We start from the raw sequence: 22,576 nt of genomic DNA, 5'->3' as shown, positions 1-22,576 counted from the left end.
AACCTCTGTTTGTCTCGGTTGACATGCAAACATGCAAACATGCAAACATACAGTAGTTTTCCCAAATCTCCACTCGGAGAGATTTGGGAAACACTTGTTTTCAGAGGCGAATTCTCCATTTGCGTGTTAACAAAGGGCACAAACGAAGGGAAGTGTCTCTGTGACTCTCTGAAGTGTTTTTCAAAATAAACATGTACGCCTAAACAGGGTATTAGTCTGTTAGTTACGGAAACATGTGGGGAGGGGCGAGCTTGCTCTGTTTTGTTTTTAATTTACTTGGAACATCAACAGAAGTGACCATGCAGGAACTCATAGTGCACCTTTAACCCTTGAGTTGTCCTACTGGGTCAAAATTAAGCCTTTTTTTAATGTTTTTGTTGCTCTTTTTCAACATTTTGCTTGCTTTTTCTGACGTTTTTGTCACTTATTTTGACGTTTTCGGCACTTTTTTCCCATTACCACCAGTATATTCACCACTAACACCAACTTATAACCACTAGTTTTACACTTCTTTTTGGAATTCATGGTCAATGAACCTCATTTATATGAAATTATCTAAATATTGTGTTAGAAAAAAGCTGAAACAATGAATCATTTTGACTAATATTTCTAATATTTCAGATCAGAGGAACATATGTTGATGGCTAATAACAGATATGTCATAGTTTAGTCAGGATAATGCTATAAAATTAAATAAAACACCCCAAATCAGTGATCTGATCTTTAATTTCAGTTGCAAAGAGCGTTTTATGGAACCATCCATGTTATTTTTGCAGCCTGGTCTCACCGAATCCAGTGAAATGATCACGAACTGTTAACACCTCATTACATGGTGGTGGCACAGAATGTGTGAACGCTCTGTGTGGCCACCACGAAAAACAACGGCAAAGTAATGTCAATGAGACGATGACGTAGCATTAGGAGCGACAATGGTAGCGAGTAGTATGAATGCCAGAAAATCCACGTAGGGCGTAAACCTGTTTGAGTCGTGATTCAATCGGACCCGAGTCTTTAAATTGCCTCACGAGTCTCTAGTATCATTAACTCGGATCAGTTGAGTCCTACTACAATTCAATCTAAAATGATAACAGCGCAAACACACAAACCTCTTGCAACATTAGCTACTACTAGTCCTAGCCATCTTAGCTGCCAAAAGCTTTATAACTTACAATTTCGTAAGCAACCACAAATCCACAACTCAGCTGAGTGAGCAGAGACACAGTCTGAGACAAATTATAGGAACTTCCCGATCCGCAGACTCAGAGCCGGAAACATTGCAAGCTCGCAGACCGTGGAACTCATGAGTTGTCGATGCATCGTGAGTTCTCGCGGGAGTCCGTCAATCCCGCGATTCAGCCGGCTACGTTGTCATGAGTGGATCTGTAGCAGTCGAGCGAGTGAAGTCTGTCCTCGAGCTCAGGGTAAAGCAAATCAACAACAGAAGCCATTCTTTCACTTCTGAAATAACATACGATGTTCTGCATGTAGCCTAGCTAGGCATACCATAGGTTTTGGTGTATAAATGTAATCTGTAATCTTAAAATGCAATTATGTCGAGCTGACAGCCGATTTAAAAAAAATAATTATAATGTATTTACTACGGGCATTTCTCTGTTCCTGTTTCTATGTCTGCAATGAAAGCCTATATATAGACCAGTGTTTCTCAAATGGGGGTACGTGTACCCCTAAGGGTACTTAGGAGGACTGCAGGGGGTACGTGAGATATTTAACTAAATGTTTAATAGTTACAACGCTGTTGTCCAGAACATTGTTCCTCTTTATTTAAGAAATTTTTTTTTCCTACCAAAAATGTGACATTTGTGTCTCCTTCTTTGGACCTATTCTATCCTTCCTTCCTTCTACTATCCTACTTTTGACAAGTTTCTCGCTTTTTTTCGAAGTTATGTCACTGTTTTTGATACTATGTTTGACCTATTCTTGCCTTACTTCCTTCCTTCTTTCTACTATCTTTTTCCAAGGTTTTGTCTTTTTGCATTTAAATGTTTTCCAGGTACAAGGCTGATCTATCACTGACAGCGCTGTACTGTTCCTCTTTATATAGACTTTTTTTCGACCAAAAATGATTAGCGCTGGTCAGGGGGTACTTGGCTTAAAGAAACAATTCAAAAGGGGTACATATTGAAAAAAGTTTGAGAACCACTGGCTTAGGCTACACTAAGTTAAGACAATACATAAACAGTCTGGCTCAAAATGCTTTCTTTCCCGTGACTAAATAGCTCTCCTGTAAGCAGCTGCATGAGGTGGCGAGACGGACTGAGTTTCCTTGGTGATTAAGAAATACTGACTCAAGCAAGTCGGATATGTTTAGTGAGTGACTCAGAATAACGCGAATCCTTGAAAGGAATCGAGTTTGCCAGGCCTAGTAGGGAGGTTGGTTGGGGGGGTGGATGGGTCAAACAACACAGGACTTTTACCCAAGAGACTGGGGATCATGTCCCACGTGTCACATTTCCTAAACCCAACTGTCCCGTTCTTCTTTTCCTAAACCCAACTGTCCCGTTCTTCTTCTTTACCTAAACCCAACCGTCCTGTTCTTCTTTATCTAAACCCAACTGTCCCGTTATTCTTCTTTACCTAAACCCAACCGTCCTGTTCTTCTTTATCTAAACCCAACTGTCCCGTTATTCTTTACCTAAACCCAACTGTCCCTTTTTTTTTTTACCTAAAACCAACTGCCCCTGAATTCTTTACCTAAACCAACTTTTTTTAATTCTTACTAAACCGAACTGTCCCGTTCTTCTTCTCTAGAACGAAACCCTACTTTCCTTTTTTAATTACTAAACCGACCTTTTTCTTTACTTAAACCCAACTGTCCGTTCTTCTTTTTTCCTAAACCCAACTGTCCTTTACCCTAAACCCAACTGTCCTGTTAACTTTTCCCAAAACCAACGTGTTCTCCTTTTCTCTATGCGCCTAACAACCTTTGTCCTACCTTCTCTCTTCTACTAAACTATCGCCTTTTTTTACTTAAATCTACTTTTCCATTCTACTCCTAAACCTAACTGTCCGTTTTTTTTCTTTACCTAAACCCAACTGTCGCCGTTTTCTTCTTCTTACCTAAACCCAACTGTCTGTTCTTCTTTCTAAAACCCAACTGTCCGTTTTCCTTTTTTCTTCTTTACCTAAACCCAACTGTCCCGTTCTTTTTTTTTCTTTCTTTTCCTAAACCCAACTGTCCCGTTCTTCTACACCTAAACCCAAATTTCCCGTTCTTCTTTATCTAAACCCAACTGTCCCGTTCTTCTTTACTTAAACCCAACTGTCCCGTTCTTCTTTTCCTAAACCCAACTGTCCCGTTCTTCTACACCTAAACCCAAATTTCCCGTTCTTCTTTATCTGAACCCAACTGTCCCGTTGTTGTCCCGTGTGTCCTGGAGACATAAGCCCACCCATGACCTTTTCCTTAACTTAAGGGGCCGTGTTCATTTTACAGATTTCCTCCGGGGGCCCATCACGGAATATTTTGCGATTCTGTGAAACTGCCACAGATGTTGAGTTAAGGGACCATGTTCATTTCATGCAATTCTGTGAGATCAGGTTGTATTTTTGGGTAATGTGGTTGAAAGAAACCCATATTTCTAATATAGAAACTTTGAAAACCGGTCAAACTTGACCCGAGAACAACAGGATGATTAAAGTGAACTGAAGTGTGTATATGTACTCATTGCCTGGCCCTTGTGTGCTGTCTCTGACACATTCCTGTCTGCTTTTTATGTCTTTATGTGTGAATGTTTTTTTTTGTTTGTTGTTTAAATGGAATTTCCCTTTGGTAAAAATAAAGTTCTTTGGAGTTAAACTTGAAAAGCACAAACTGTTTAGTCTGACAGGCTTTTGCGTAATTAAAACATCTAAATGGTTTTTTTTATTTTAGAGAAAATCCCACACACTGACCATTGTGCAAGCAATAATTTATTTAGAAGAAAAATACAACGTTTCGGTAGGTAAATGACCTGATCTGCTGCTTTTGATCATATCCTACGCACTTGCCCAATAAAAGAGGTGTGCAAAAAAGCTTTCCTACCTTAAACATCTAAATGTAAAAGCTATGTCCAAAATTAACAAACATACAATGTTGCTCAGTCAATCAGTAATTGGAAAAACTGTCAACATTTCTCCTGAAATGGCATAAATTCATTCATTTTGGAGTTTGTCATCTGGTGAACATGTATGGGCTCAGAAGATTAAAGGTGCTCTAAGCCAGTGTTTCGCAAATGGGGGTACGTGTACCCCTAGGGGTACTCTGGAGGACTGCAGATGGTACGTGTCCACCTAGAGTTACTCTGGAGGACTGCAGGGGGTACTTGTCCCCCTAGGGGTACTCTGGAGGACTGCAGGAGCTACATCGAAATTCTCTGATTCCAGCTTCTCATATATTTCTTCTCTCCTCTGTGACAGTAAACTCAATGTCTTTTATACAACAAAACATTTGAGGACGTCATCTTAGGGCTTTTTGGGAAGCACTGATCCACATTTTTTCACCATTTTCTGACATTGTAGAGACCAAACAACTCACCCATTCATCCAGAAACTAATCCACACATTAATCAACAATGAAAAAATTGCTAGTTGCAGCCCTTCAGTTATCCATCCATCCATCCATTCATCCATCTTTGTCCACTTATCCGGGGTCGGGTCGCGCGGGCAGCAGCTCCAGCAGGGGACCCCAAACTTCCCTTTCCCGAGCCGCATCAGTTATGTACCTGATAGGCCTAATAGTACTTCTGGAAAGTTTAGGGGGGGATACCAAAACCATTAGGATCCATCCATGGGCACCCTGAATTGGCCAGTAATTATCAAGACGGACAGACCGAACAGATCGACCAATATCTTTTGACTAACAAACAAATCCCATTTACTGTATTCTGTATTTTCTTGTTCTGGTGCTGGCTAGCTGACTGAACTAATGCAATCAAAGATTAATTTAGACTTACTAGAGTTTATAATAGAATACAGTAATTTTCTAAACATTGTTATCTTACTTGTCTTTCAGGAGCAGGCCCTGGATGATATTAAAGAGGGTCAGCCTCCATCTACCCAGACCAACTTCACCTGCCCACTGCCGCCAGTCTCCTGCCCCTCCCCTCCACAACAAATACCCACAATGCAGCAGGAGCAGGAAAGAGCAGAGTTGGAGAATGACAGCAAGCTTCAAGGCCAGACTGGCGCCTCTGGAGAGGAAAATGATCTTGAAAATGAAGTCCAAGAACTTCCAGATGCAACAAGTGAAGTGGAAAAGGGTGTGGAGGAAGATGGAGGGTCTCAAGAAGAAGTGGTAGAAAAAGAGAAAGAAGAGGAGAAAACAGGGGATGAAGGAGAAGGAGAGAGCATCTCCCCCGCTGGCGCAACATCAGATCTATGTCCCTCAATCTCAGCGGAAGAAGAAAGAGAGAACAGCAGCAGTTGTCTTTCACAAAGGGAAGAGGTGAACACCAAGGCCACCACTTCCTCACCAAATCCAGAACTCCCTCATCACCCCATCCCCAGATGCCAGCCACCCACGAGAGGCTCCCACCTCACCAAGCGTGACAAGAAGATCATCGAAAAGATCAGGAGTTACTATGAGGCAGCAGCCGAGGCCGAAGAGAACGAGGCAGTGGAGGAAGATGAACAGGGAGAAGGAGTGGCATCGAGAAGGAGAAACAGTTTCTCACAAATCCCATCTGGCTTGGTGAAGGAGTCGGTATCTCGCTTTGATGTGAGTGGACCCCAGGGGGGGCCAGAGGGTGGACAATGCAATTATGAAACAACTGAAGCTGAGACTGATCTAGAAACAGAGCCCTATTCCCCCACTGGTCCCATCTCTTCCCCTACTCTACTCTCAGCAGATGCAGAGAATGATGGACAGGCAGATGAACCAATCAGCTCCTTGGATTTTGATGTAGAGGACCCAACCTCACCAACCTCTAGCGTGATGTCGGACAAAGAGACCCCAAACAAAGTGGGCCTGGATCTAGAGTCAAACCCAAACAGGCCTGTTGGACAAGAGGCTGAGATACAGGACATGAATGGAAAAGTCTGCAAAGAAGTATTGGAGGAAAAGCAAGAGGTGGAGAGAAGAGTTTTGGGTTCTGAGGAGAACGGTGGAAATACACCGCAAGGCGAAGGACCATCTGTTACAAAACAGTCCAAGTGCGGAGATGAAACAATCAAAACCAGTGATGGAAATCACGCTGTTATGAATAGGCATCAACCTAACCCAGCAGAACCAAATGGAAGCCATAAGGAACCTCCTACACCTCTGCCACCTACAGAACAATGTAAAAAAACTGAGACCAAAACTGATTCCACTTGGACTAGAACCAAACACAGAGACTTAGCCAGGACCAGTGGGAGCCTTGAGGGTCTTCCCAGTCAGATAAAAGTTGGTCGATGGTCCCGCCACTCCAGGATTGTCACTGCTAACCGGGACTTGTTTGAGGGCATGGGTTCGGATGTAGCCGGCATTGGGTTATTTGAGGCTACCCCTGTAGTGGACCCCATGCTGATGGAAAACTCAGAGCGTATTCTGAGCAAGGTCCAAACATTGGCCCGGATGTACAGTGCCAAAGCCAGCACCATGAAGGTCCCACTGCATCAGAAACGGGCCAGCGCTGTATGGAACCAAACATGGGACTACAGTAGACTGTCTGGACACTCAAGTCAGACCCAAACTGAAAGCCAGAAACAGGTTCAATCTCTGACGCAATTACAGACCCCAACTAAGTACCAGCAGCAAAGACAATACAATACCATGGAAGTCAATCAATCACATACCCACTCCAAGTCCAAATATGGAACCAAAACTCACCCTGAGACCAAAGTTCAGAGCCAAACTATAACACAAACGAGGCAGCAATCGCAGATCCAAACTAAAACCCAGAACCAAACCAAGACTTATAGCCAATACCAGACCCAAACCATGAGCCGGGAGGACCAAACCATCCAGGAGAAGAGGATGATGACAAATGGTAAGATTGCCTTTCACGCTCCACGACTGTGGGCATCATTTAGATATAAGATGTCATCCCTTCATTTCTGTTTATAAATCTAGGCTGAAGACACATTTTTACTCCTTGGCCTTTTTTAACACACTAGTCTTTCATTGTTATCATCATTATCTATAATTCTGTATCTGTAAACTGCTGCTTGTTGTCGTTGGGATTTTTTTACATTTCCATATTTTTTGTACAGCACTGTGGTCCGTTTAAGTTGTGTTTAAATGTGCTCTAGAAATAAACTTTACTTACTTACTAATAGGGGTGTCACAATTCTCCAAATCCTCGATTTGATTAAGTTTTCGATTCTAAGGTCACGGTTCGATTCGATTTTTACATTTTTTTTTTTTTTTAAAGCACAGGTTGCTATGCCATTATTCGAATAATATTCAAAGATTTAATGCTCAAATGCAGCCTGTTATAGTACACTACTCAGGCTTATGCATCGTCAATACCACTATAAGCATGTGGTTGTTGTTACACTTTCTGTCCACTAGAGGGACTTCCAACATCAGCCTGGCCTTGAAGGGGACCTACGTCACAGCACATTGCATTTCCAACACGCTTCTCTCTGTTTACATTCATCTTCCACCACCAGTACACAGCGACAAACACAAATCAACAGAGAACTCTGTAATAAAACATGATCTAACAAGTGTATTGAAGCAGCTCTGTTGTAAAGGCTAACGGTGAATGGTTGGCACAATGACATGTTAGAAACCACAGCCAAAACTATTTGTCAAAACATAAACTAACAAAAGTGTTAGCCACGATGCTAACAGCATTGATAACTAAGCCAAACGGTGCTGTCACTGCTATTTTAGTGATTTATAAGCAAACCTGTTTCTTGCAGATTCAGATTGTCACGTTACTGAGAATACAGCTGCCATGTTAGTCGTGCTGCCAGTCGAAGAATATGGTACACACACACACATAGCAGAGCTTGTAAACTGTGTTTTTTTAGGCGCGAACATTGTTAACATAACTCACTGGAAATCCAAAATACTTCCACACCGGCGACTTCAGTGAAAGAGGAGGGGGTTCAAGTTCTGTCAATGGGTCTCCTGCACCTACAGTTGCCATGCAATATTTTGTCTCTCTGTAGCTAAGTTATAGGAGGTTGACTCGCAGCACTTCAACATGTGTGTTTTTTTCCCCTTGGCAAGCCGGCAAGTCCTGTTTATTTTAACGTCTTCTATGGTACAATGACTGGGGTTTCTTAGTTTAGTAGTTTGGCTCTGAGGATAATTCCTCGCTGTTGGATCAATGACTCATTTCTTTATGGTTAATTTTCATTCACTACTTAGATTTATGTTCATTGTTGTTCTCCTCTAGATTTTCAGGAGGAAGTGCTGGCACCCATTGAGCCTCTGCTGTTTGGACATGTGTTTGTCAAGGAACAGCTAACCCCAGCCTGTCCCCACCAGACAAATGGTTTCACCCTCTCCAGGCCCAGAGACTTCATCTCTGCTTTGACTAAGGAAAGAGACTCCATTGTGGGCTGTATATCAGGTGACAACAACCAGACTTCCACCAGGCCTGGGGAAAGTCTACCAACTTCGACAATAGATCCATCATCCAGTCAGGCTCAGGCAAACAACTACAACCCTGGGTACACCAATACTGACACGTCCATGGCTTCTACTGCATTAGGGCATCACCTCAGAACACAACCTGAAGAGCCGAGCTCCAGTTTGCGCTTCTCTTCCAGTAACAGCCCGTTGACGTCAGACATGAACTCGGATTGTAGAGTCACCGAGTTCAGGGACTACTGCTCTAACAAGGAGGTCCATTCAAAAACGGAAGAAAGGGAGAAAAGAGAGGGGTGAGTGATAAATGATGCTATGTGTAGTGGCTCGTAAAGGTGCCATGACCTTTTGACAACTGTAACTAATGCATATGTGCAAATACATTTTTCAAAAGTACTGTCATGTATTCAATGCCCGTATAAAGGTGAATATTTGCAGAGCCGTGACATTTCGTGTTTACATTTGTCAGTGCTTAAAGTATTCCGGCACCGTGCCAGATCTCCGGTGTACGACCGTGAGGAAAAAAAACCAACTTGCATGCGGTTTAATATTTTCGAGTCAATTGATTTCACATACCAATCATATAAGAGGAACGCAGCTCTAACACAGGGTTGAAAGTAATCGGGCCTCGTGCCGGATTTCTGGCATATGAATATTTTTGAAAAATAAATAAATTAAAAAGTCCACATGGGATTTGTTTTTGATGCGCTGGGTTTAATCAATCATCGAACTTCCACCTATCAATGAAACGAGTTCTAGCCAATCAGATGCAAAGTAGGGCTGGTTTTTCCTGAAAAGCTAGAGTGCGGTGTGGTCTCCGTGGTAACGCGGCTAAAAAAAATGGATGCAAAGTTTGTCAAACTTGGAGCATACAGCTTTAGTTGAGAAAGTAGTTAAAACAAATGGCGCTGGGCATGAATAGAGGACAAGAGGAAAAGGGTGGAGACGGGAAGCCGTTTAGCACTTGGTGCCTCAAACTGAGGGAGCCTGGCGCTTCTGCAGCGCATGTTCAAGGAAGAGACTGGACGCCGGCAGCGATAAGACAGCGCTTGCTAATCATAAGCTAGATGCTAGTCACAAAGCTTCGGTCCGTGCACTCTGTCATGCGAGTACGTTACCGGCATCGAACGCTACCGTTGCGACTGCGACTTTACTGACCGACCGTGATACAAACAATATGTGTGTGCACGTTCACTGTAGCTATCTGAAGCCCAAACTGCTTTGACAAAGCTGTCTGTTTGCAATCAGCATATCAGGTATTTAAACATAACGGCCTTGTCCCAGAGTTTAGACGTCTAGCTATATGAAAAGATAAACAATGCGACGTTTTTAATAAATGTAAATAAAGCAGCTAATATCAACATGAACAAAATCATGAATGTACTAATTCTCTTTTTTGATGATGACCTGGCCAAAGTAGTAACATTTAGTTTTCACAATGATTCATTGTAGGATTATGATATTATTGCAATATGTAAATCCACATTAACTCTTTGTTTAACACATGATTGGAAGAAGTAAAAATTGATCCAAAACTTTTTAGTCTTTAAACATTATGACTTTTATTATTGTGTAGGATTTTTTTTCACTTTAAGCCCTTATTTGTTAAACAAAAGGTAAGGGTTAGGTCCTTAAACAAACATTGTTTCTTTCAAAGGATATAAAGATTTAACAAGAGGTATGTTTCAAAGTGTATTTTCTCTGTTGACAGGTCTGTCAGTGAGTCACACCAGTTGTGTTACACCACTTAAGCTGCCCTAATTGAAATTTTATTCCTACACATAATTTGAAGGAAACATGGGGGTTAATTTGGTTTAATATGGTTGGAAAAAATTATACTTGAAGCTGAGGTGGTACAAGCTGAGTGTGATAGGGTGATAGACCTATTACTGAGCAAATGCACCACCAAACATACCTCTTTTAAAATTGTTACATCTTTCTATAAGATACAATTGTACTGATTTCAGCATTTCATACAGTTATCATTGATTATTAGCCTTCATGTGTATTGTGATTTTGTGTAATTTCCCAGTAGGAATCTTACCCATTGCCTCTTTTAATCTTGACTTCTATTTTTAAGACATTGCTTCTGCTGGTTGTCTGCAGGTCGGAGGAGCTGAGTGACCTGAGTGGCCCTGTTTATTTAGTCAGAGAAGCATCAACATCTGTAAACATGATTACTCAGCCAGCACACTTTGAGCCAAAAATCTCTTCTCACAGCATACCACAGCGGAAAATTTCCAAATATGGAGATGAGCAGGACAAATATGAGCAGGATATAGCAGCTGCTCAATGTATACAAGATAAACACGCACCAGAATACAAAATGTCCACAGGACACACTGACAACAAGGATGGGAGTGTTTGCTTGGTTTGCCCAGGACCCATGGATGGAGAGGCATCCCCAGGGGAGATAGTTCTGATGGTAGCGTCTACACAGAGTCAGGCTCCAACAGAGTACCACAAATCTACTACAAAGCCAGGACTGGGCGGAGATCAAACCCAGAGGGAAACACTTTACCTGGCGGAGGGAGGCACCGCCGCCCTGGGATCAACCGGTGGGCCACAGAAAGATGAGCCCCCAAGCGTTCAGATGAAACTAAATGAGACAAAGTCTGATTCTTCCTCACAAACCAGGATGATTCTTCAAGGTTCAGCCGTGGTCTTTACGGAAGAGACCCCTTATTTCAGGTCCTCAAGAGAAGTGGTTGCAACCCCAGACGATCACAAAGCAAGAGCACCAAGTCCATGGTCATTGGTTCAAAACTCCGAATCAGATCCTACCCGACCACGCGTTCCTTCGGTGCAGTCTGCAGACTGTCTACCAACATTCACCAGCCAGAGGCCGCAGAACCTACCCACTGCTATGGGTAAACGGGCTCTGTCTAACACCAGGTATGTGTGTGGCAGATTAAAACACAAAGGGCCCTATTTTAACGATGTAAGCGTACAGCGTGAAGCGCCTGGAGCAGGTGTGTTTAGGGCGAGTCCAAATCCACTTTTGCTAGTTTGACGGCAGAAAAAAGGGTCCGTGCGCCGGGCGCCTGGTCCTAAAGGGTTGTCCTTAGTGTCTTCATTAATCAGAGGTGTGTTTTGGGCGTAACATGCAAAAAAATTTTTTTCCAATAAAAAAAAAAAAAAAAAAAACAATCAACCAATCAGAGATCATCTCCCATTCCCTTTAAAAGCCAGGCGTTTGGACCTTGGAGCATTGCGTTATATTGGAGGATTTGCACCGTAATATTTTTATTAGTAATCTTCTGCATGTGTGTGCTGCTGCTGTGTCCCTGTGTGTGTAACAAGCATAGTGTCCCTGTGTGTGTGTAACAAGCATAGTGTGTGTCCCTGTGTGTGTAACAAGCATAGTGTGCGTCCCTGTGTGTGTAACAAGCATAGTGTGCGTCCCTGTGTGTGTAACAAGCATAGTGTGCACGCGCTGTGCACGAGCCTATAGGAGCATTTTACTAATGCTCTGTTAAAATAACAATGAAATGCTGCGTTATTGACTTTAGACCAGGTTTTTGTTGGTCAATGGTGTGATCACTTCCTGTTGCCTTAAGATAGCAACACGCCCAGAATGTACCTGAACACACCTCCCTTTAAGACCAGCACGCCCAGAATGCACCTGAACACACCTCCCTGTAAGACCAGCATGCCCAGAATGCACCTGAACACACCTCCCTGTAAGACCAGCACGCCCAGAATGCACCTGAACACACCTCCCTGTAAGACCAGCACGCCCAGAATGCACCCAACACACCTCGCTGTAAGACCAGCACGCCCAGAATGCACCTGAACACACCTCCCTGTAAGACTAGCACTTCCAGAATGCACCTGAACACACCTCCGTTGTAAGACCAACACGCCCAGAATGCACCTGAACACACCTCCCTGTTAGACACAGCACACCCAGAATGCACCTGAACACACCTCCCTGTAAGACCAACACGCCCAGAATGCAAACCGAAACACACTCCCTTTAAGAATAACGCCCAGAATGCACCTGAACACACCTCCCTGTAAGACTAGCACGCCCAGAATGCACCTGAACACACCTCCCTGTAAGAATAGCACACCCAGAATGCACCTAACACACCTCCCTGTAAGACCAGCACACGCATGGGCACACAGATGTGCGCAAGTGCATTTGCTATTTAAACGACGCGGGTGCTGGACGGTCTTAAAATAGCAAAGACACTTGCGTAGGGCTTTGCGCCGCACTGCTCCAGATGCGCCCAGACCTCCCCATAACCCTAAAAAGCAACCCTGTCCTGACAAAAGATTAACCCCATATCAGACATGTTTTATCGTTTAAAATAAACAGCTGAGGTTTGGCCCATTGTTTTGCCCCGTAGGCTCCTGTGAAAACTGTGTGACTATTTAATAAGAATGGTATTCAATTACTTTTCGGATAAAACAAACCAAAAGGTCAAGTCATGAATAGTGTCGTTCAAAGAATCGGCCTAAGGGCTCTTCTAAAGCGATTGCAAATTGTTCATGCCAAGTGTAGTAATTAAAGTGGAACGCAACCTTGGCTCGTTTTTGCAGGTAGGGAATTTGCCTTCAGCTTCATCGCGGCAACTGTCTGTAAAGTAAGTTCAGGTTTTTGCAAATCTAATGGAAAATTACCAGGTAGAAAAAAAACAAAAGTAACAGAAACTTAGAGCAGCTGTGGTTGATATTCTTTTCTTATTTTTGGTACCATATTGCAGATGCTAACTAACCTTGACCAATGACCTTTTGAGTCCCCATTAGTCCCAAGCAGAAATCTAATTTTTGCAGCATTGTCTTTTATTTCCGGTCTTTCTCTGTTGTGGATATCTTATCATCTCTAGGATATACTGTATACTTTCCCACGTCTTCAACATAACTGATCCATGGTGGACAAACTTACTTACTTTGGCATTGGCGTAACAAATTTATCAAATGCAAATGCCTCTTTCTTCAACCATCAAACTCCCACATAATTCTCAGCTTCTTCCCAGCATGAGACTTGATTGCATCTTGTTTTCCTAGTCAATCATGCTGGTTACCTAAGGGAAAAGGTTTTTTTATACTCTCTAGTTTTACGGGAACAAACCTAGATTGTTTCTTAGTCATCCACTCTAAATCTAAACTGGGGTGGAAACTACACTTGAAACTTTAAGTATCATTCAGGTAATATTTTAAAAGATAATCACTGCATCAGAATAAATACATAAAAAAAATTTCCCTCAACTTCAATGTGCAATTTCAAATAAGATTTTTTTGTTATTAAGCTGCAGTTGTTTAAAGTTTTTCAGTCCTTGTCGTTTTGTCCTTGAAAATACATCCCGTCACTCAAAGTAAACTAGTCTAAATATTTAATGTCATATATTTGGTTTATTTGACAGGGCCAGTGCTCCTTAATCAACAACAAAGTAGCTGTAAATGAGCCAGAGATAGCTCAACAGGCTAATATTCATCCCTTGTCCCTGGACAGTTTTAAAATAACAAAATTACTACAAAGTTACTACAGTCACTCACATAGCGCATAAAAGCAATATATACAGATCAATCAACACACCCTGAAGAAGGCTGTCTGTGCCGCTATGCGTGGGTTGCTTCTCCCACAGTGCCTTGGATTTTCCCTTTTTTTTCTACACTTTTCCCGACCTTCGAACATCTGATTGAACTTCCTGAGCACCCTGGACTTTTTTGTCTTTCCAATATACAGATCAATATTCAGTACAATGCATAACAATTAGTAACAAACAAAACATATGAGATAAAGACAGCATGTAAAAAACTAACAGACAAACTGCAGGCAGGCAGCGAAAGCCAGAAGTCTAATGTGCACATTAATTTATAATAAACTTTTAAACGACAATTAAAAATTGCACTTCTTTTAACTAATTGTCACTTCTTTGCTTTATTGTCATAGTTTACCAGATTTGTTTTGCAGCCTCTGTTGTTTGTTGGTCATGTGATTAATTGATTGATTTTATTTCCTTAATGTTTGTTTTGTGGTCTCTCTCCACTTTGTTGTAAAGCACTTTGAGCTACACTCTCTGTATGAAAGGTGCAAAATATAAAAAGTTTATTATTATATTATTATTATTATTATTATTATTATTATTATTATTATTACATCTGGTTATCAATAAGCCATTTCGCCAGCTATTGCATCAGCTGTATGCATAGTTCAGACATTGGCAGGTTGGTTCTTAATCTGTGCTTCTCTGTCAGTTACAGGGAACCAGGGCAGCAGGACTCACAATCCCCAACCAGCCTGTCATTTTCCAGCCGCCCATCAGGCAGCCGCCCATCTTCCAGACCCTCCTTGGAGGCATCCAACCTAGTGGAGAGACCTCACCAGGCCATTGCCACCCCTGGCCAGAACACAGATCAGACCTCAGCCTTTAGACCCAGCCTCAGGCACCGCTCTCCCTCCCCTGTTGGAGCTTTCTCTTCCACACCTCCCTGCTCCTCACCATTCAGGGTTATTTCAGCATCTTCACCGACCCCTATATCTGCTGAAGATGCATCCCTAAACACCGTCTCCGGGACTCTTCCCTGTTTCTCTCCTACTCCCTCTTCTGGCAGGGGTTCCTCGCTGCGAGCTCGCCCTGCCTCCCCTTCTACTCCCTCCTCTCCTTTCACTCCGTCGTCCTCTTCCTCTGGGAGGTCTTCATCCATACGAGCAGGTCCTCCTTCCTCCCCTACACCATCTTCCTCTTCTCTCCGATCTCCCCCCTGCACCTCCCCCATTGCTTCTTCCTCTGCATTCACCAGATCCTTAGCTGCCTCCTGTATTAGCCAGTCCATCAGTCAGAGTATGGCGAGAAAGAACAATGCTCTGCAACAAGCCCCACCCATAAACACAGCAAACCAAAGCCCTTCGTCCACATCTTCCTTACCCTCTTCCCATCTACAACGGCGCTCCCCTTCACCTAAACTCCCTCCGAGTCAGCAGGGCTCGAGCACGCCTGCGTATGCCCAGCTGGGGTGCGCTAAAGATGGGTACCAACATCCAAGGGGTCCTCCATCCTCTCTCTGGTCCTCTTGCCCTTCTCCGTCTCCCATGCAGTCACCTCCTCCCTCTCTTTCCCAACGCTCCCCCTCCCCGTCTATGACTCTGACCAATCATCAGCCTTCTTCTCCTTCCCCTCGTCCCTCATTCCTTCACTCTAAAACGGACTCGTCACAGAATGCAAACAACAACAACAACAACAACAAAACAGCGGTGGCATAAACGCAGTGAATAGCAATGTGAGTAATACCAACAGCTGTAGCCTATACCGTGCCGTGAGTAATGGGGTTTCGTCCGGAAGTCCGCAGAAGGCGCTGCTAGCTAATGGTAGCACTAACACCCCAACAATGCAACAAACTCCTGATCCTCTCTGGTCGGGGTCACACAATCGTGTAGCTCGCCCTTTTTCTGCATCCGAACCCAGCTCACGAGTTCAGTCCCCATCTCCCTCTCCAACCCTTGCCTCATTCACTCGACTCTGCTCCCCACCTCCTCAACATAATTACTCCTCCCCGATGGCGAACAAACCTCCCCACCCCCGGAGTACACGGGTAGGAGGTGCCAGTTCCCATAATCCACTCGGGCTCACTTTGGAGCTACCAAGGACCTCTTCAGCAAGTTCAGCATTTGGGCTGTCTTCGTCATGTCTAAGCCCTCGGATCCTCTCCCCGCCTCCTATTGGCGTGTCAGTGAATGCTTGGACAAATAATGTTGCAGCACCTCAACCCAGAAACCCTCGATATGCTTCCGCCTCTTCCTCTCTTTCCTTTTCTTCCTCATTAGGCTCACCAACACTGGAGAATGCCTCTTTCCCCACTTCCATTTCTTCTTTGCGTAGTTCCAGAGCATCTTCCCCTTCTGCAACCTGTCCTCCTGCAACCTCCCAAACCCTCCGTAGGTCTTTCTCCTCCAACATGGCAGACAGATCCCCTAGCCCAACCCGGAGCAACCCTAGTGGACTGCGCCGCTCTTGGGCAGACACCAGCCGCAGGTCCCTTGGTTTCAGTGGTAGTGGCCGAGGGTCCTTTGACCAGCAGGAGTCCTGTCCAACCAGTCCAAGGAGTGGGTGGTCCTCATATGGCAGCTCACCATCCTGCCTTAGCCCTCGAGCTGGGCTTCAATCCCCACTGTCACCTGGCCGGCTTACCCCAGGGAAGGTCACCCTTGGTGGGCAGCATTTCACCAGCGTCCCCTGGCCAGACGTACGAGAGCTTTCAAACAAATATAATGGAACTGATAGCCTTGATTCAAGTGACGCTTCCACCATCATCGCCTCCCCTCCTGTTCCTCTCTCCTCACTCTCCCACACCCTCCTCTCCTCTCCTGTTCCATCGGACAGACAAACAGAATGGGGAGACCCAGAGCTAGAAGAGGGTAACTGTCGTAGCCAGCTGATCTGCGCCTACGTTGCCCGGCCCTCCTGTGTACAAAACCTCTCTTCCTCATGCATGGTTCTCTCTTCCTCAGGCATGACATCCCCTCCACCTGCATGCTACCAACACCACAACTTCCAATCCACAACACCTCCTCTACCTTCAATCTCTTCCCCCTTGCCCTTGAGCTCATCACCACTACCATTCGCCCATTCATCTCCTACCAAACAGGGGAACCAGAAGACCAGTTATGCCACCACGGTTAACCTCCAAATTGCTGGAAGTGGCCGAATAACCTCCTTCAGCACCGCCCAAGTTAGCCTGACCCAAACCCTGCAGGGTGGAGCCGAAGCCAGAGGACCGGGACAGGGGCAGATGACGAGGAGAGTAAGCATCAATGGACTTTCACACCTTCCTTCCCCTCTTCCTCAGAGCTGTAACAGGCTATGAAAGAGAGAAGTCTTTCTTTCATGGCCGTACAAGACAAGAAGGGCCAAAAGTAAAGGTAATGGAAAGAACAAGACATCAGAAAAGATGTGCACTTGGGAATTTACCTCAGAGACACAAAGGATGCATCAGAAGTTGTTGTGTAACTGCTGGTTTCAGTTGGCCCAGGCGTCCAGAGCTGTTCGCTGGCTTGTCGTGAGCCCTAAACCCCTGTAACTCCACAAGTCCTCCATGTTGAAAATTACCTTTATCAAATGACAAAGCATGGGGGATTTCAACTTGGGGGAAAAAGTCCACATCTGAGGGACGTAATGAATGTTGTCAACCCTTTTCGACACTGATTCCACACAGCGTGATGGGATGCATTTGGGTCGTATGTAATGCAGACTAAACATTGAATCTTGGGAACTTTTGGAAAAGCTTTGTATCCTTGCATTGAACAGATGACCTTTCAAGAATGGACATTAAACCTGCACATGGCTTGTATTTTTAGATCTGGGCTAATGACTTTGAATTGAATGCCAATGGAATTGCTTTAAAGATCCTAATATTGAAAAAAGTAAAGAAATACGTTGCGATCAATGTAAATAAATCACCCACCAATGGATGTGATAAATTCGTGAATGCGCCAGTCTAAGACTCTGATAACACATCTGATCTGAAGTCTGTTCAGTGCTCAGTTCACTTTCTGAACGTCTCTGGACTCTTTCTGTGGATCCGCTGACGTTTTTGAGGAACAATTAATTTGACAAACTTTTGTAATACACGCTTAAATTAGTAACTTTTATCTTAGCATTTATTGAGCTGGAGTACATTATGTTTTTTGCTAATACTGCAAACACAGACGCGTTGAAAGTCAAGTGTCCGACCAGTGCTGTATGCAATCATATTTACTTATTGTATTATTATTATTTTGGTATGTTTGTTTGCTGTTTTTTCTTTTATATTCTGTTGAACAAACATGTCAGGCTATCTGAGGCCAGTGTTTAAGTTTGGTGATAACTGTGGTTATTAATAATCTATCTTTTTAACCATTTTATAATTCTTTTTATTTTATTGTTTATTTATGAGGTTAGTCTTATTCTCTTTGGCACTTATTATCCTTAAAGTAATGTCGGTATTTTGCACAGTGTTCTCAGCTTTTGGGTGCATGCTTCAAAGTGTGTGTGTGTGAGCGTTTGTGCATGTGTGTATCTGAAAATGACGCGTCTGGTAAATTCTCCTTTAACTTCAGACCAGGCCAATATCCGTGTGTTTTGAATGCTGTGTCTGTTCCCATATTGATGTACGTAGTTGGTTCATTGACTTTACCCTCTCTTTCGTTGTCAGTGCCCTTCAGAGAACTCCAATTGGTTTTCAAAAGTTGTAAAAGCATGTCATTGGAAAATACAGAATAGGATGAAAGGTTTTGCTTTAAATCAACACACAGGCGACGTATGGATAACAGTTGATGATTAATGCAAAAGGCTTACAGTGTTCAATTTATGTTTGCCAATTAGGCAAGGCAAGGCAGCTTTATTTGTATAAAGCACATTTCAGCAAGTGCTTTACATAAAACATAAAAGAGCAGTTAAAAAATGTGTTAAAGAGAATATAAAAACAGCTAAAATAGATATGACAGGTATGAAAAACAGGACTAAAACTTACAGTGTAGTGTAATAATTGAACAATTACTTAAAGAAAGGCAGTATCAAAAATAATCGTCTTCACCTTTGATTTAAAAGAACTGAGAGTTGCAGCAGACCTGCAGTTTTCTGGGAGTTTGTTTGAGATATGTGGAGCATATACAGTACAGGCCAAAAGTTTGGACACACCTTCTTATTCAATGCATTTCCTTTTTATTTTCATGACTATTTACATTGTAGATTCTCACTGAAGGCATCAAAACTATGAATGAACACATATGGAATTATGTACTTAACAAAAAAGTGTGAAATAACTGAAAACATATATTATATTTTAGATTCCTCAAAGTAGCCACCCCTTTGCTTTTTATTAATAAGGGAAAAAACTTCCACTAATGAACCCTGACAAAGCACACCTGTGAAGGTAAAACCATTTCAGGTGACTACCTCATGAAGCTCATTGAGAGAACACCAAGGGTTTGCAGAGTTATCAAAAAAGCAAAGGGCGGCTACTTTGAAGAATCTAAAATATAAGACATGTTTTCAGTTATTTCACACTTTTTTGTTAAGTACATAATTCCATATGTGTTCATTCATAGTTTTGATGCCTTCAGTGAGAATCTACAATGTAAATAGTCATGAAAATAAAGAAACCCATTGAATGAGAAGGTGTGTCCAAACTTTTGGCCTGTACTGTAAACTGAATGCTGCTTCTCTGTATTTAGTTCAGACTCTGGGGACAGAAAGCAGCTCTGTCCCAGACCGTCGAGAGGTCTCTTCTTAAGGTCTTTTCAGACAGCGAGCAAATTGTCAGGCAGGCAGTCCGGCACAATCCCGTAAAATTGACGAGTTTGTGCTTATCACACACACACCTGCTGCAACAGTTGAATTGCCTTGAACTTTTCCTTGCGCGAGCAGACATACACATTGGAGTTTTTGCTTGTCAGACGGCACAAGACTGGATTTATAGGGTAACGTCACATTTGAACTTGAAAGAGGCTATAGATCTACGACTATGCTAATTTAGCTAACCATAGCTATCAGCAGTAACAGCCTGTGGCTAACAAAGACTGGGATTGCCGCTGTTTGTCATGAATCGACCTGTGATTAGTAGAGGTGTGACGAGATCTCGTCCCACGAGAAATGTGACGAGACTTCTTGGTAAAAATGGTCTCGCGATATCGGTCACAGGTGCAGAGCAGCAGTCAGTAGACGGAGTCTGACGGCGTTATTATGGATCCCATGCAAATCTAGGCAAGTCCCGCCCCGACGAAGCAGCCCGATTGGTCGGGCTTAGGCCCCCTGCACACTGGCTGCGTGGCGTGAGCGTGTCAGCTGCTTGAGCGCGTCCGCTGCGTAGCGTGTCCGTTTTTTTTTTCAGCTCCCATGTTAATAGGTTAGAGCTTACACACTGCCTGCGTGACACGCACGTCTCAGGCGCGTGCATGCTAGAAATAGGACCGACGCCTATTTTTCATGCGAGACGCAAGTGTGTTGGAAGCGTTTCCAGGCAAAATATAGAATGTCATTTTGACACAAATACATTTAATAAATTACATTTTGATGTTTGAAAGTCTCGAGGTTTTGACATAAATGCAGATATATAAATGTCCTTTAAAATAATAATACATAATTATGGATTTTCTAATATTGCACCTGTCTATACGGAACGAAATATTCTGGAGCCTATTTTGCCGTCAATACTGCCGACGTTGTCTTTGCTGTAATCAGATCAGAATATATTTATGTTTATGGGAAACATACATGTGTACAGACAAGGCTAGCAGCAGCAGCAGTAGCTCCGCGTCAGACACGTTTCTGGTGTGCAAAGACATAGAAAACGCCACGCAGCCGCCACGCAACTGACACGCAACAGAAACGCCACGCTCACACCACGCAGGCAGTGTGCAGGAGGCCTTAGGCATTGACCTTGAGTAATTAGGGTTAGGATAGCCGACTGTTCAGGGGATAGGCTCTGAACAAATCAGGTTCCGTTACCTTGCGTAAGCATGGACGCCTGGCCAATGGTAGCGTGTGAATGCTATTGAAGGGCGGGGTCTTGCCTAGACGTTGCGTGGGTCCCATAATAACGCAGTCAGACCTGGTTGGTCTTATAATACATCCGGCTTTTGAAGATAGGTCTGGCTTGGACCTCTATATTAGCATAGAAGATCAAACACTTACATACAAAGCTCTTCAAAAATCTAAAGAAAGGCTGTAAAATGTCAAAAAACATGGGGGCCGAATATAAAGAAAGAAAGAAAGAAGACAGTGTGTGGTTTCTGCAGGGCGCTGGTGACAAACTGGAGAGAACATAATGTTTTTGGGGAACTGGTAAAAAGGGAAATATTACATCTTCATTCAGTAGCCGTCATAGAGTCAGTGAGATGTACGGATAATAAATGTATGTGGTGCAAAATCAAAACAGAGTCTGCTTTTTATTTACTCAACTGCCTAACTGCAGCTGACAGAGCTGTGACAAGAATAAAGTTAGAGGGTATAATATATTATGTAATATATTAATTTGATTGCTTTCTGTAAACTGTCTTTTGTTAAAGGTCCCATGGCATGAACATTTAACTTTATGAGATTTTTTAACATTAACATGCATTCCCCAAGCCTTCCTATGGTCCCCAGTGGGACTGGCTCTAGTGGCTGTAATTCTGCACCAAGGCTGAATTTTTAGGAAAGAGACTTCAGATACAGTATTAGGGGACCACTAAGGTCTATATAAAAGAGACTTCAGATACAGTATTAGGGGACCACTAAGGTCTATATAAAAGAGACTTCAGATACAGTATTAGCGGACCACTAAGGTCTATATAAAGAGAGATCAGATACAGTATTAGGGGCCACTAAGGTCTATATAAAAGAGACTTCAGATACAGTATTACGGATAGGTCTATATAAAAGAGACTTCAGATACAGTATTAGGGGACCACTAAGGTCTATATAAAAGAGACTTCAGATACAGTATTAGGGGACCACTTAGGCCTATATAAAGAGACTTCAGATACAGTATTAGGGGACCACTGTCTATAAAAGATATTTCAGATACAGTATTAGGGGACCACTAAGGCCTATATAAAGAGACTTCAGATACAGTATTAGGGGGCCACTAAGGTCTATATAAAAGAGACTTCAGATACAGTATTAGGGACCACTAAGGCCTATATAAAGAGACTTCAGATACAGTATTAGGGGGCCACTAAGGTCTATATAAAAAGAGACTTCAGATACAGTATTAGGGGACCACTAAGGTCTATATAAAAGAGACTTCAGATACAGTATTAGGGGACCACTAAGGTCTATATAAAAGAAATTTCAGATACAGTTTTAGGGGACCACTAAGGTCTATATAAAAGAAATTCCAGATACAGTATTAGGGGACCACTAAGGTCTATATAAAAGAACTTCAGATACAGTATTAGGGGACCACTAAGGTCTATATAAAAGAGACTTCAGATACAGTATTAGGGGACCACTAAGGTCTATATAAAGAGACTTCAGATACAGTATTAGGGGACCACTAAGGTCTATATAAAGAGACTTTAAGATACAGTTTTAACCCCCAACCAAGGTCTATATAAAAGAGACTTCAGATACAGTATTAGGG

The 22,576-nt window shown here is 43.0% G+C and overlaps 1 protein-coding gene across 6 annotated transcripts in view; it reads left to right on the top strand.

Annotated features, from left to right (window-relative positions):
• Positions 1 to 15,772, top strand: part of plekhg2 (pleckstrin homology domain containing, family G (with RhoGef domain) member 2) — a 240,143-nt gene extending 224,371 nt beyond the window's left edge. For 5 of the 6 annotated variants that reach the window (XM_039822818.1, XM_039822788.1, XM_039822807.1 and 2 more), the window contains 4 exons: positions 5,012 to 6,968; positions 8,331 to 8,820; positions 10,631 to 11,419; positions 14,732 to 15,772. In XM_039822818.1, the coding sequence (XP_039678752.1) occupies positions 5,012 to 6,968; positions 8,331 to 8,820; positions 10,631 to 11,419; positions 14,732 to 15,737 (4,242 nt within the window). In that variant the 3' untranslated portion in view covers positions 15,738 to 15,772. The remainder of the gene's footprint in view (positions 1 to 5,011; positions 6,969 to 8,330; positions 8,821 to 10,630; positions 11,420 to 14,731) is intronic. The other variant, XM_039822798.1, reaches the window with a different exon arrangement.
• The last annotated feature ends 6,804 nt before the right edge of the window (positions 15,773 to 22,576 follow it).

The sequence above is a fragment of the Perca fluviatilis genome, chromosome 2 (genome assembly GCF_010015445.1).
Source record: "Perca fluviatilis chromosome 2, GENO_Pfluv_1.0, whole genome shotgun sequence".
Lineage (NCBI taxonomy): Eukaryota > Metazoa > Chordata > Actinopteri > Perciformes > Percidae > Perca > Perca fluviatilis.
This window is presented reverse-complemented; position numbering and strand designations above follow the sequence as displayed.